Below are 13,831 nucleotides of genomic sequence, written 5' to 3' on the forward strand. Positions count from 1 at the left end.
GAAGCTATTAGTTTAGTCAAAGTTTAGGGTAGGAGCAGGGTAGAAATTTCCAGTTTTTACCTAGAAGTAGGGGTAAATAATTGGTTCTGGGTTAAGTGCCAGAAAAAGCCGCCCAGGAATATCTAAGCTAGAACCAGGGGGGTAGGCTAGAACCTGATTAAAGTAAACTAGGGGGGAAGACTAGAAATTTTTTGAAGCAGGGTAGAGACCAGACTAGGAAGTACCAAAAGAGGGTAGGCTAGAAAAATGTTTCTACTCCTCCCATGTCTAGTGTTGAGATGGTTTTCTATACGCACATCTTTAAAGAATTTAGACAAAAAGTTGTGCTTTTTCATACTGAGCCCACCGGGTTCTAAGAAAACATCGTATTAGCATTTTTGTACAAATCTTATAAAATAAAATGGTTTTTGCAATGATAAAAACCCGATTGAGAACCAAACACAAGGGAGTTGTATGCAGAACAACTTCCATCCTCAAGAAAGCTCATTGAAATTTCTCCGCAAAGAAGTTCGAAAAACATAATCTGACTCATGCACACTGAAAAAGTTTTTGGAAATATATTATTAGGCTCACAGATATAAGGTTCAAATTCTGCTCATAGTAAATATCTAAAACAATATTCCTCACGTTCCTTCTCTGCTTTATCGTAATACATGGTATATATCCTTGAAGTAGTGTTTAGTCTTCAACGATATATAACATGTATTACGATATATCGTCAACCAAGGTTTCGACATTACAAAAACAGACAGTACAGCTGAAAATCTTCAAACTGGAAACTGGAACAAAACCTTTACCATCCCCCCCCGCTCAATTGGAAAGGAACTAAGGCCGCTGTGAAGAAGCCTTGAAGTCTTTTAATTTTCTTGACCAGTTCGACATTAAAAAAAAAATAGAAAATAGAATACAAAGAATCTCATTACGGGTCAGAAAACCGTTACTTCGGTGTTCGGAAATCTCCTGACTTGTGCGTTCATGCGTACCTTACTCCCGGACCAGAGTTCGCCCTGTTGCAAACGCAACTTTTTTTATGCGTTAAAATTTGAATTTTCTTGGTGTGATTATCACGGAAAGAAGTAAGAAAGGACCTCAGAGAAATGAACTGGATCAATCTCTGAGGACTTTTGGCACTGCGTACGTTATTTGTCCTCCCAAGCCTGAATACTCTTGCAACATCCGTGCGTCTAATCCGTGGAGGTTCTGATACTTATCTTTCAAGGTATATTGTTTTGGAGGCAAACCACTGAGTCCAACGAAGGCACGTCGGTTTTTGAACGGTCTCTCGCCACCGAGGAAACTATCGCAGGAACTGAAAACCGCACTGTTATTAATAATTTCATCTAATGTTTCAGAGTTCTTCTCTCCGACGTTTTAGAGAATAGGCACGGGAGTCAGAATGGTCGAATTGAATCTTCTGTTCAGACAACATGCTACCAAAAAAACGCGTGGGGGAGGGGGGTAGAAGAACTACCTGATTACCCGATTAGTAACTGTTTTTCCACGTTGGACCACCTCGCCTGTTTAAGGGAAGAAAACTGTGCAGTCGTCACAGTTGTCCTGCTACGTAAAGCCTCTGCATGTACATGAATTAAAACAATGAATTGGAAAAATTTTCTCTATAAAGTTCTCCTGCAGAGACACATTTGAATCTGAAGTTTTTTTCCCTCAGAAATTACTGTGAGGGGGAGGATTGGTTTGGGAATCACGTCCAAAACCTTATGTATTTCACTTCCGCGTCCAAACCGGGGTAGATTTCGTGGTAGATTTCAAACAAAGCGAGCATGATCTGTTCGAGGCCAACTTTGATTTTGGATTTTTACCATATCGATGCCCTGGTGAAAAATATTTTCTTTACTACATTTTAATTACAAAAAAGCAATGTTATACAAAAGGAATTGAAATAGAATCAACAATCCAAATTTACTGAACTCTATCTTGATATATTCTAGGCGTTACGACAACGGGGAGTACACAGTTTTCAACATCAAAGACGAAGTTTCTGGATTTGTCAGGGCAATCTCTTACTAGGAGAGGACGAAAAAAAAATCGATTATACCATTGATTAAGAAATAATAGAACTCAAGTAATGTGTTCTAAGAGACAACGGCCAATAGATAATCCTATGGACGCTCCTTCTAATAATTTCGATGGTAGGCAAGGAAGCAATGACAATCCACAGCTGCAAAATAAAATTTTGAATACGAATACGCTTCAAAGTGTAGAACTACAAAAAATACTCCAATGATACATGGGTACCGCCCAATACAGCTCAACCACAATATATAATGAATGTTGTTCCTACATCCAATATATATCCATACTATGCGACAGCAGCTCCTCCTCCTCCACATATGTCAATGGCACCGTCTCCCAATGTGCAAGTTCTCCCTCAGTATTATTACTATAATCCTGTTCCAAATGCGGCAGAAGCTGGGCCAATAACTATTACTCGCCCTGTATCGTACCCTACAATCTCAGGACATCCTATCAGCCAAACACCACCTTTGCCAGGTCATAATTCCTCTTTTCATCCTTCGCAATCGTTCAACTTACAAAATTCTCATCCTGATCATGTCAGCATGGAACTGATAAACAAAGGCCAACCACAAATGAATAGTACATTAGTTTATCCTGCTCCACAGAGATTCAATAGTAATCAATCTAACCAAGATCCTATTACGAGGCCACCGTCATCTGGAAGAACTTCTCCCATCGCAATGGAACATAATAATAACCATACTTTGATAGATAGTTCGCTTTACCAACATGCGTCACGTCGTCCGCGTATCATTACAACGATGTGGGAAGATGAGGGTACTTTATGTTACCAAGTGGAAGCAAATAGTGTTTCTGTGATACGTCGTGCCGACAATGACATGATCAACGGGACAAAGCTGTTAAATGTAACCAAAATGACGAGAGGGAGAAGAGACGGTATATTAAGAACAGAAAAGATTAGGAAGGTGGTCAAAATAGGATCAATGCACCTTAAAGGGGTTTGGATTCCATTTGATAGGGCATATGAAATTGCACGAAGAGAAAAAATACTGGATCTTTTGTATCCTCTGTTTGTTCAAGATATTAAAGGTTTTCTTCGACAGTCACAACAAATGATAGATACTGGTGAAAGGAGAGAGGGGAATATGCGAATAACGCGTGTTCCAACACCACCACTTCAACACAATACGTACCCGCCTCATTCCCAGAATGTTGTCGGATTAATTCCGAATTACCAGATGCATAGAATGGATAGTAATCATAGTGATGTTCAGAATTTTCCATCTCCACACGTCACGAATCACCACACAACGCTGGTACAACCACATGGTAATAGTTTCCATGTTATGTTATCTCATCCTCCTACACATCCTCATCAGCATCTAATACAAACCCCTGACGCAAGCAACAGGAATAGTACGACCAATCTTCATACTCATTCTTATCATATATCCCCGACCATGCCGCCTCCAGCTCGACTTCGAAAGCATACACATGTAGGAACCATGCAGTATGTACCGCAGCATGAAAGGCAGAGTAACGAAATAAAGGAAGTAGAGCGTACTTTAAGTTTACCGCAATTATCTGAAGTAATTAGACAGAGTTCACAGATTGATATAAGTGGCAAACGTCCCTTTCAGGATGTTATTTCTCATTGTAATAGAAACAAAATAAGATCTACGGAAGGAAATAGAAATAAAATTCCTAAATTGAATTCTCCAGCGCTTACGGTGGAGAAGAAACAAGAAAATCTCAGTGATAAAGGACCAACTAATTCCCATAAATGAATTCGTATACCAACTAGACCAAAAATTTTACGAAGTTATTTACCAAGTTCTTTTCCTTAGAAGTACATAATTATAGATCTCACTTTTTAGTATTATTTATTCCATATATTCCGAATATTCCTATCCAGTTGTATTTTTTTTATTAACTTTTTTTACCTTTGTAATAATCTGGCAATAAAAGCCTTCAAGAAAACGTCAAGCCTCCTTTTCAGAATTCATTACCTGCTCTCATTTAACATGTCGTTGTCTTCAAATGCTTGAGGAAAATGTTACGCGTCATTGTTTTTCCTTATGTACACTCTAAATCTGAAAAATATATGGTCTACTAAGAGTACAGAGGGTCAAAAACACAACAAAAATGACAAAAACTATAGACGCTCTCGAGGTTGAATAAGTAACAAGATTTAAACCATGATTAGACAAGGATCTCACAAAAAGGGGGTTCCACACAACAATATTTTATTGAAAGTGTGTCATGTTTAGAGATCAGGGCCGCAACGTCTCTCCAACTCCAAGACGATACCATTATACCTCAGGCGACAATGCTCATTATTATAATTATCCCAACGTAACCAAGGAAGATATTAATGGTGACAAGCTGCTCCCCAAAGAAGCAAAATTATCTACAAGGGCAATCGATGAATTGATTGAACAAAATAGGCAGTTAAGAAGAGATTTGCTTGGTAGAGATGAAGAAAATGAAAAACTCCGAATTTTAAATACTTCTTTGAAAAATAAATTAATTAAATATACTGATTTAAATAAGATCCTTCAAGATGAAAAAACAGATTTGGAGTTTGATAATTCCAATCTTAGAAAAAGAAATGATCGATTAAGAACTACTATCAAAAAATTGTCTCTTTCCACGAACATTTTAGCCGATGATGCTGACTTTGATGTTGAGAATGATGCTAGTGCTCAATTAGAAAGTAAAGATGATAATTGTATTCAGATACCAAAACGGAAACATGTCAATGTTTCGTCGACTTTATCTCGGAACGAAGACATGCATAAAAGTAAGAACTCATCTGAAATATTAAATGAAAAATTAGATAAATTAATTGAATACTTATCTCAGGTGAAAAAAGAGACTGGCAACAAGGATACTTCCTCTCACTTAGCAGTACAGCCAAATTTGGAACACATCAATCCAACGGAGAAAATTCTCACTACAGATCCTGTAATACAAGAAAGTTTGGAAATTCGAGAATTAGAGGAAAAGGTTGAACAAGCGAAGAAGAAAACATTACTGAAGCAAGAAAATGAACTACGTAAGCTTTCATTGAGCAATGAATTGATGGATCTACTGACCAAATTATCCGTTGAAGAACATGGAGAATTTGACGTTCCAAAGCCCCAGAACAACAAAAAATATTACCCGAAATGCGAGGAAGGCCATTTAAATAGATAGATGATTTAGATATAATTATTCTTTGTACATATATAAACGAAGATACTGTCACGTTCTAGGCTATTTGGCCTTTTCCGTGGCGCTTTCCGCGAAGGTGATTAACGAAGTGAACGAGTGAAATTTTTCCATGGCATCGCTTTCTGAATGGGTTCGATGAGTTTCAGCGAATACTATATATTTATATAGAGATATTGAAATGGGAAATTTGAATCTGAAGTTATCTTGATACGCATTTATAGAAGAAAAGAAAAGAAAACATACAACTAGATCCCTAGGAGTGTAGATTATAGAAAGAAGAGAATATCATCACCGAAAGGAACATACTCATCGATAGGCATACTCATCGATAAACATACTACTCATACTACTCACCGATAGACAGTAATACACATCAATAGGATTGATTTTTATCTGCTAATCATTGAGCTTAGTGTACGTGTATTTTAAGAGCTACAAGATATAAGTTTTGATATTGGTAATAATTATCTGCCGGTATAGATCTAACTATTGAGCTTATATTGGATACAGAGATAATAGAATAGTAGATATTGCATTCGTTATCTTCTAATTTCTCAAAAGTAGAAATACCAAAGATCAGACAGATCAGATTCCTAACTCATTATCAAGGTAATCAAGATAATAAGGACGCAATTTCACCCAAACTGGTCATAACAGACGTAAAAGATTTCATATCATAGGCGTCTATAATTTTTTATAAAGGATCAAAGTGCAGGGTAAAAGTTGAGTTATACTCGGTTTTTAAATAAGAGTGCGGCATATATATTATCGCGAGGTAATATATCACAAAATCGTGACAAGAAGGGAAAAAATAAATATACTCCGATACGGGGAGTCGAACCCCGGTCTCCACGGTGAAAGCGTGATGTGATAGCCGTTACACTATATCGGATTATTTTATAGAAAAAATAATAGTTTAGAGTAAACTTCTTGCTCTCAAACAAAGCATCAGTATTTTCTTCTTGATAGCAGTTATAAAACAGTAAATTTTGAAATAATATATAGAATGAGTCTCAAGAGGGAAAAAAAAAGGTTCATTAAATTTCTGACAAACTTTATGAATACATGTAATTCAAGAATAAAACATCAGTATCACGATATTTTATTCTGTATAACCGTTCAAATATACACACAAAAAGATAAATACGCATGGACTATTTCAAAAAAGCTATATGGGGTCCCGACCCAAAAGAGCAACAACGGACGATAAAGACTATGTTGAAGAAAAATAGTAGAGCAATTGAAAAATCACTACGAGAGTTGTCAGCATTACAAAAAACGTCTCAGCAATTAATAAAAAGATCAGCGAAGAAGAATGATATCAAAGCAGTGAGGACGTACGCTAAGGAATTATATGCTATTAATAAACAATATGAAAGAATGTACACTTCAAAGGCACAGTTAGAGTCTGTTTCCATGAAGATCGAAGAAGCATTCAAGATGAAGAATCTGTCAGAGCAAATGGGTCAAAGTACGGGACTAATGATGGAGGTGAACTCTTTAGTGAGGTTACCCGAGTTACAAGGGACTATGATGGAATTAGAGAAGGAATTGATGAAGTCAGGTATTATAAGTGAAATGATAGATGATACTATGGAAGCTGTCGGGGAATCCAACGAAGAAATGGAAGAGGAAGCAGATGCAGAAGTTAATAAAATTATTGAACAATATACTACCGAGAAGTTCAACAAGGTGAATGAAGTACCGGTAACAGACTTGGATAACGCAGAGCCCCAAGAGGAAGAGAAAGAAGTTCCTGAAGAACAAGTCGATGAAGAAGCAGATAAGATGCTTAGAGAGATGAAGGAAAGGTTGAATGCATTACAGAATTAATGACTGTCTGAAACAGCCAAGTAAGTTCGGAGCCCCTAGATTTCATATGCACATAGCAATACATTGTCCTGAATAGGAAGGTTTCCATCATAAAAGTGTATATTATTCACTTACTAACAGAAGTTAGATACTCTTATACAACCAAGAAACATTTATGTCTGTAGTATTCTCATAAGGGTATATATAAACTTGCACAAACTCTATATTATATGACGACCGTACACCGCATACTGTAATGTTTAGATCCCTTGCATATTGCTTTGTTATGCGTTGGCTGAAATTTAAAAGGAGTTTTTAAGACAAAATATATTCTTCAACTGTTTAATTAAGGTCAACTAACACGGTTTTTGGTACCAATACAAAGTAAAGGGTCATCAAAATTTATATTCGTTATTAGGGAAAGTTATAGAAAGTTATAGAAAGTTATAAATATTACTTTTTTGCTTTGTACCATTATTGAAGATATACATTTGTTAACGAACCTCGTTTGCTTAACATATTCGAATTGAAAATCACGTAACGATTTGGTTGGCATCTCAAAAAAGAAATAAGGCAGTTTATAAAAAGATAAGGATGAGATCGTTTTTGAGCTTGAATCGATCGATCTATGATAGGGGAAAAGTATCAAGATCGATGACGATACTATTTTGTACATTCTTCTTCTTTCTGAATACAGTTACAGCAAATAAAGAAAAGATTAACCAGAAAGAATATGAAGTATGTTCTGGGATGTACTCTAAAGAAGACTATGGCGGTAAGGTAGACCCATTTATTTCATTCAACTTGAAAAAATTAAATTCCAAGAATTCAGATGATGAATCAGATCCTAGTGTGACGGTGGCAATATTTGATTTCCAAGACTACCTTCACTTAGGTGTTGATTTACCAGATGGCAAAAAATACTACACTTGCGATGATTATACCATTGACTTAGGTCTTTGTGCTGAAGAAGATAGAGACCAATTTATTGTCCAAGATGTCGTCTATGATCCATACACTAAAACAAACAAAAGTCTAAGTAACCCAGTTATGTCATTTTCTCAAGATGCGTTGGGTTTACATGATACTAAGTATCCAGTTAAAAAAACTGGGTACTATTGTGTTACTGTTTTGACAAATTCCGCTGATACAAGATTTGATGCAACTATCAATTTCAGAAACGCTTATGGTAACTTAGCAGGTTCAGAAATCAATAAATTACCACTTTATGGATTACTAGCTATTGCTTATGCTATTGCTATGGCTCTTTATTCCTTCTCGGTTTGGAAACATAAGCATGAATTATTACCATTACATAAATATCTATTAGCGTTCTTTTTGTTTTTGACAGCAGAAACCATTGCTGTTTGGACATATTACGATATTAAGAACGAAAAAGGGGATTCTGCTGGTGCCAAAGTATATATGGTTTTCTTATCTATTCTAACTGCCGGTAAAGTAACTTTCTCATTTTTCCTATTATTAGTTACTGCATTAGGTTATGGTATCGTTTATCCAAAATTAAATAAGAAATTAATGAGACGTTGTCAATTCTATGCTCTTTTCACTTATTGTTGGTGTATTGCATTTTTGATTCAAAGTTACCTAGCTGATACTGAGGATCCATCACCTTTAATCTTAATCACATTTATTCCAATGGGTATCTGTTTACTTGGATTTTACTTTATGGTTTTAAGATCTATGACAAAGACAGTTGCATATTTGAAAGATCAAAGACAAGTCGTGAAATTAAACATGTACAAGAAACTTCTGTTGATTATTTATGCATCTTTTGTCTTTATGCTAGCTGGATGCGTTCTAACATCATTTATCTTCATTGGTATGAATTCAATAGATATGATAGAGAAGAATTGGAGATCTAGATTTTTCATGACTGATTTCTGGCCAACTTTGGTATATTTTGCCGTTTTCGTTATTATTGCATTTATTTGGAGACCAACAGATACATCATATATGTTGGCTGTCTCTCAGCAATTACCAACGGATCCTGAAAATGTGGCAGATTTTGATTTAAGTGATATGCAATCTTTAGCTGAACCATTTGAGGATGATAACATAAGTATCATCACAGATGAAGAGCAAGGCCATGGATTTGTTAACACTAACGAAGCTTCTCAACAGCAACAAGCGCAACCAGACAATACTACTACTGCTGCTAAGCAAGCTCCAACTGATATCCCTGATGGCGATCTAGATTTCAATTTCTCTGATGACGATGCTACTACACCAAAAGCTGACAATAAGAAAGACTCTGGATTTTCTGCACTTTAGTTTCTGAAAAACTACTTATACACTTCGACAGGTCTTGTATACATATGTACAATAGGTCTACTTACATGTAGTTAACTTTTTTGTAGTCTATATATATCGTAGAAAATTATATATACACTTTAGTATATGTTTGCGTGCTAATATGGAACGCGATACTATGATTAGTTCTTCTAACTGAAGCCAGTATGCTGATACACACTGATAAATGTTTAACGTTTCACCAAAACAAATCCATGATGTACTTTAACGCATCAGATATCGTTAATCCACGAAGTCGATCTTGCTGGAGGGTATTCTTCTACGTAGTCCGCATGTATGGGGTATCTTCTGTGGGAAGTGCCTGTAAGAGCCCCTCCGGGTAACGTCTTGTTGTGAATGAGAAGGAGAGCAGGAGCGGGGAGACATTTAGACAATCAAAATTTGACATGGGAAATTTCAAAACAATACGTACCTGTGTACTGCCTTTAAATAAGACAGGTGAAAGTAGCCGCAACAGTAACTCTCGAGTGTTTGACCTGTCTTGAGTAATACCACTCAAACCTTTACTCTTTAACTGTGCTGCCTCGAGATTTTTTATCAGTTATACCCCGTCAAATCTTTACCTTAAGCAAGGGAACTTCCACGGGCAGCTAGACGGGCGTATTTAGCTCTCTTTTAACTACATGTCTGATATCGCTATTTTAACGAACGCTATGAGTGATGCAAATAATAGCTCGAATACCCCTACTCCAAATTTATCATCTCCAACACGGGTTGTTGCGAATGGTACTATCCCTGTGAGGGACGTCAATATGGAAGAGGGCATTCAAAGAACTTCGAATGAACAAGGATTCCATACCCAATTACAGAATGATATTAATAATAACATGAATTCAGGAAGCAATACTAATAATACAACTACAGTCAAGAAAAGAACTAAAGCTTCACGTGCATGCGACCAATGTCGTAAGAAAAAAATCAAGTGTGATTTCACTGAAGCTAAGAATATTTGTTCAAACTGTCAAAGAAATGCTGAGAAATGTACATTCGAGAGAGTCCCATTGAAAAGAGGACCATCAAAGGGCTATACTAGAAGTCATAGCCATGCAGATAGATCTTCAACTATCACTCCTTTACAGGAGCGAGAAATTGTTGAGAACACATCGCAACAGGTCAACATAGACGGTATAAGACAATATACCAAAGAAACAAGAAATTCAACAGGATCTATTCTTCCTACAACACCGTCAAGGTCAGGTTCAGTTCTTTTACCGCCATTGACACAATATATGCCTCAGGCAGGCTCCAAAACAAATAGTATTATCTCTCTTAATAATACAACTACAATTCATCCAACTACAAGCGTGCCTAACACTGCCAGTTTAATGACCTTAGGATTGGGTCAACAACAATTCTGGAAGGTTCCATACCATGAATTTCAAGGTCAGCGAAGAGGATCGATAGATTCTTTACCTAGCGATATATCAGTGCGTACACTTAATACACAGGAACAGTTACTTTATAACCCTGTACAAAAATCACCGAATCCAAACGGGGCAAGTCTAGCGGCATTGAATCAAACTAACACAGGAAGTACACCGGGAAGTAATTACTGGTCGTATTTCAAGAACCCTACAAATTCAACAACAACGTCTGATGAAATTGGTGGTCAACTTAGAAGATCAAGTTCTATACCTTCATTGCTGAGAAATCCAACAAGCACTCTAATCTTGGGTCAACCTCAATTGCCACCACCAACTTCAATGCAATCTCAACCTCCTGCTTCTCGACAACAACAACAGCAGTCCTTATATCCATATTCCCAGTTTTCTAAACAACCTCAAGGTATGAATCAAAATACATCAATTTCAACGTTCGGGCAATACGCTACAGACGGATTTCAATCAAGACAAGGGTCAATTGCAAGTGAAGCAATGTCTCCAAGCACAGCACCATTAAACCAAACAACATCTAGTTCACGTGTTCATTCCTTATCCAAACAAACACCGTTGAATGACGTAAAGGCAACTTCTCCAAGAAGGCATAGCTCCCTGGAAGGATCGACTACTGACCTTTCAGGTACAGAAGAACACTTAAGAGCAACGAGTGATGAAAGCTATACAGCTCAATTGCATAGACGAGGCTCAAAAGATATTACCCCCAAGATTAGGCAACTTGAAGAGGATAGTGCAACCGCGTCTCCTAATAAACCCGCAAAGCATCGGAAAAGAAATTCTGCCTCCAAAAAGGGTCATTCTGCAACAAGTAAGCAATCACCAGACCCAAGTTCAAGAGGTATAGCTCATAATTCTATCTCATCGCTCGATTCTTTGGTGGTAACAACTCCTTCGTCGAATACGCCAGCACGGCCAACAACTATCATATATGGACAAATCTCGGATGTTCATATAATTGATACGTATTATGAATTTATCCATTCTGGGTTCCCCATCATTCCATTAAATAAAAAAACCTTAACTAATGATATATTATTGATTAATACCCAACCTATTTCAGATATACATGAAGTTAATAACTATGTCATTTTATGGTTCAGAAATTCTTTGGAATTACTAGTTCGAATAGCCTTGAAAAGAAGAAAAGGTGGACATTTCTTTGATAGTTTTATGAATGATTTTCCTTGTCCCAATAACAATGAAGAACAAAATAAGACTCCTGAACAGGGCACAAATCTTCAACAACAAAAGCAACAAAAACAACAACAGCGACAACAAAATGAATCTTTAAAAGACGATAACAATTTCATGGTACAAGCAGTTTTCATTTCTGCATTGAATGAATGTTTCCAAAAGATCGTTGATATCCATCCCAAATTCAGAGAAAATAAAGATCAAATATCGCCCAAAATTAAGATTATTTATTTATCAACCTTCATTCTACTAAATTATATTCTTGCATTTGTTGGATATGACAATTCGTTCGTGTTAGGGATGTCTGTGACAATCTTTAACGAATTTAAACTATACAAACTATTGTTATTTGATGACGATATTTATTCCAATATAACGTCTAAGGACGATTCCGAGGACAATATAAACGGAAATGTTGAAAGTGAGGGACATAACAATACATTAGAATACAACATTATTTTCAAGAGACTGTATATCCTTCTCGTTATTTTTGATTCTTTGCAAAGTTGTACTTTTGGAGGCCCCAAATTATTAAATATCCCAATTCAAAATACTACAGATCTATTCTTCAGTGGCGACTGTGACTCGAAATGGAGTCTTGAAGAAAATCCGTTTAAGTTACAAACTATCTTACATAGTTTAAAATTAGGTGAATTATTGACAGATCTCTCCATGAATAGGAAATCATTTAATAGCTTTAACTCTAAAGATAATAATAATCAAATTTGGTTACCGAAATGTGATACCTGTTCTTCCGAAGGATTAATGAAGGAGAAAAGAGGGAAGAGTCCTCAGTTGCAGAAAACTTTAGACATTTTCCAATCTCAACATCCAGTAGAGTCATTGAAGATACCCGCATTATTCAGTAAACTCCTTATTCGGAAACAGTATTTTACGAGCTATTTACTGCTGCTGAGCGATAAGATTGAAGAGCATAACAATACTACGAAAGATGTTCCATTTAATATGAGTATTGAATTAAGTTCCCAATTAACAGAATCATTATGTTCTTTGATCTCAACTATACTTCAAATTCTAACAACCAATATGCGATTGAATCCAACTAATAGCATTGACAATAATTATAGACCAATAATACCCCCGATGGGTTCTGATTCTGGTCAATCATCCGCGAGGACACCATCTACACCACAGCCATCTGCCATGTGTTCGAATGACAATGAATTTTATAAGAAATTACTTGGTTTAAAAAAGGACAACGAGACTTTTTTATCAGATTTATCAAGAGGTACGATAACTCCCTTCGCCATAGGACTATTGCATGAGATTCATAATATAACAGCACTTGTGAAACAAATGCCCACTTATTTAATTGGGATAGTAATGAGAAGTACTACCATGCAAGATAGTAATGTGCCAGGGGATTTAATGAAACCACAGGATTTAGTGGTGAAATTATCTAATTCGATGAATGAAGTTGTCCAGATCACCAGTTTATTAAACATAATCAAACCATTTAAAATATTTGAGCATGAACTGAATAAGAACGGTAATTTGGGTTTTAATATTGAAATAGAAGGTGAATCTCGTACTGAAAAATTATTTGGTAAGGAAGTCAAGAATGAAAATAATGATCCGGTCTTGATGAAGTTTATCAATATCGGTTGGAAACTATTGGATGATACCGAGCTTGGCTGGTATTAATGTTAATATTACAAAAAAATAAAAATGAAACATGGACAACACAGTTTCTTTCCTTCTATAATACCTTATATATGTAGCCATATCTACGCCATTGTAATATCGAATATATTCTACTTCGTTAGCTCTCTTTTTATCTACGTAGTATAATGGAATTACTTATAGTTGAGCCTTTAACGTTTACAGAGAGTTTTTCTATTAGAGGCGTCTTTGGTCGGGCA

General features: G+C 36.2%; 5 protein-coding genes and 1 non-coding gene across 6 annotated transcripts; 5 read left to right on the forward strand and 1 right to left on the reverse strand.

The window, feature by feature from the left end:
- Positions 1-2,285: 2,285 nt before the first annotated feature.
- Positions 2,286-3,785, forward strand: PHD1 (Phd1p; the record flags this gene model as incomplete). The annotated part of the gene is made up of 1 exon (XM_003672562.1): positions 2,286-3,785. One exon carries the CDS (start codon positions 2,286-2,288, stop codon positions 3,783-3,785), a length of 1,500 nt encoding a protein of 499 aa, XP_003672610.1.
- A 475-nt stretch (positions 3,786-4,260) lies between these two features.
- SPC42 (Spc42p) lies at positions 4,261-5,196 on the forward strand (the record flags this gene model as incomplete). Its single annotated transcript, XM_003672563.1, has 1 exon — positions 4,261-5,196. The coding sequence occupies one exon, from the start codon at positions 4,261-4,263 to the stop codon at positions 5,194-5,196; it is 936 nt and encodes a 311-aa protein (XP_003672611.1).
- Positions 5,197-6,034: 838 nt separating this feature from the next.
- On the reverse strand, positions 6,035-6,106 carry NDAI0Ktrna2E. Its single transcript has one exon. It is a non-coding gene; the product is annotated as a tRNA-Glu (tRNA).
- Positions 6,107-6,363: 257 nt separating this feature from the next.
- VPS24 (ESCRT-III subunit protein VPS24) lies at positions 6,364-7,047 on the forward strand (the record flags this gene model as incomplete). The annotated part of the gene is made up of 1 exon (XM_003672564.1): positions 6,364-7,047. The coding sequence occupies one exon, from the start codon at positions 6,364-6,366 to the stop codon at positions 7,045-7,047; it is 684 nt and encodes a 227-aa protein (XP_003672612.1).
- A 573-nt stretch (positions 7,048-7,620) lies between these two features.
- Positions 7,621-9,318, forward strand: PTM1 (Ptm1p; the record flags this gene model as incomplete). Its single annotated transcript, XM_003672565.1, has 1 exon — positions 7,621-9,318. One exon carries the CDS (start codon positions 7,621-7,623, stop codon positions 9,316-9,318), a length of 1,698 nt encoding a protein of 565 aa, XP_003672613.1.
- Positions 9,319-9,980: 662 nt separating this feature from the next.
- RGT1 (Rgt1p) lies at positions 9,981-13,613 on the forward strand (the record flags this gene model as incomplete). Its single annotated transcript, XM_003672566.1, has 1 exon — positions 9,981-13,613. The coding sequence occupies one exon, from the start codon at positions 9,981-9,983 to the stop codon at positions 13,611-13,613; it is 3,633 nt and encodes a 1,210-aa protein (XP_003672614.1).
- Between the last annotated feature and the right edge of the window lie 218 nt (positions 13,614-13,831).

Source organism: Naumovozyma dairenensis, chromosome 11, assembly GCF_000227115.2.
Source record: "Naumovozyma dairenensis CBS 421 chromosome 11, complete genome".
Classification (NCBI taxonomy): Eukaryota; Fungi; Ascomycota; class Saccharomycetes; order Saccharomycetales; family Saccharomycetaceae; genus Naumovozyma; species Naumovozyma dairenensis.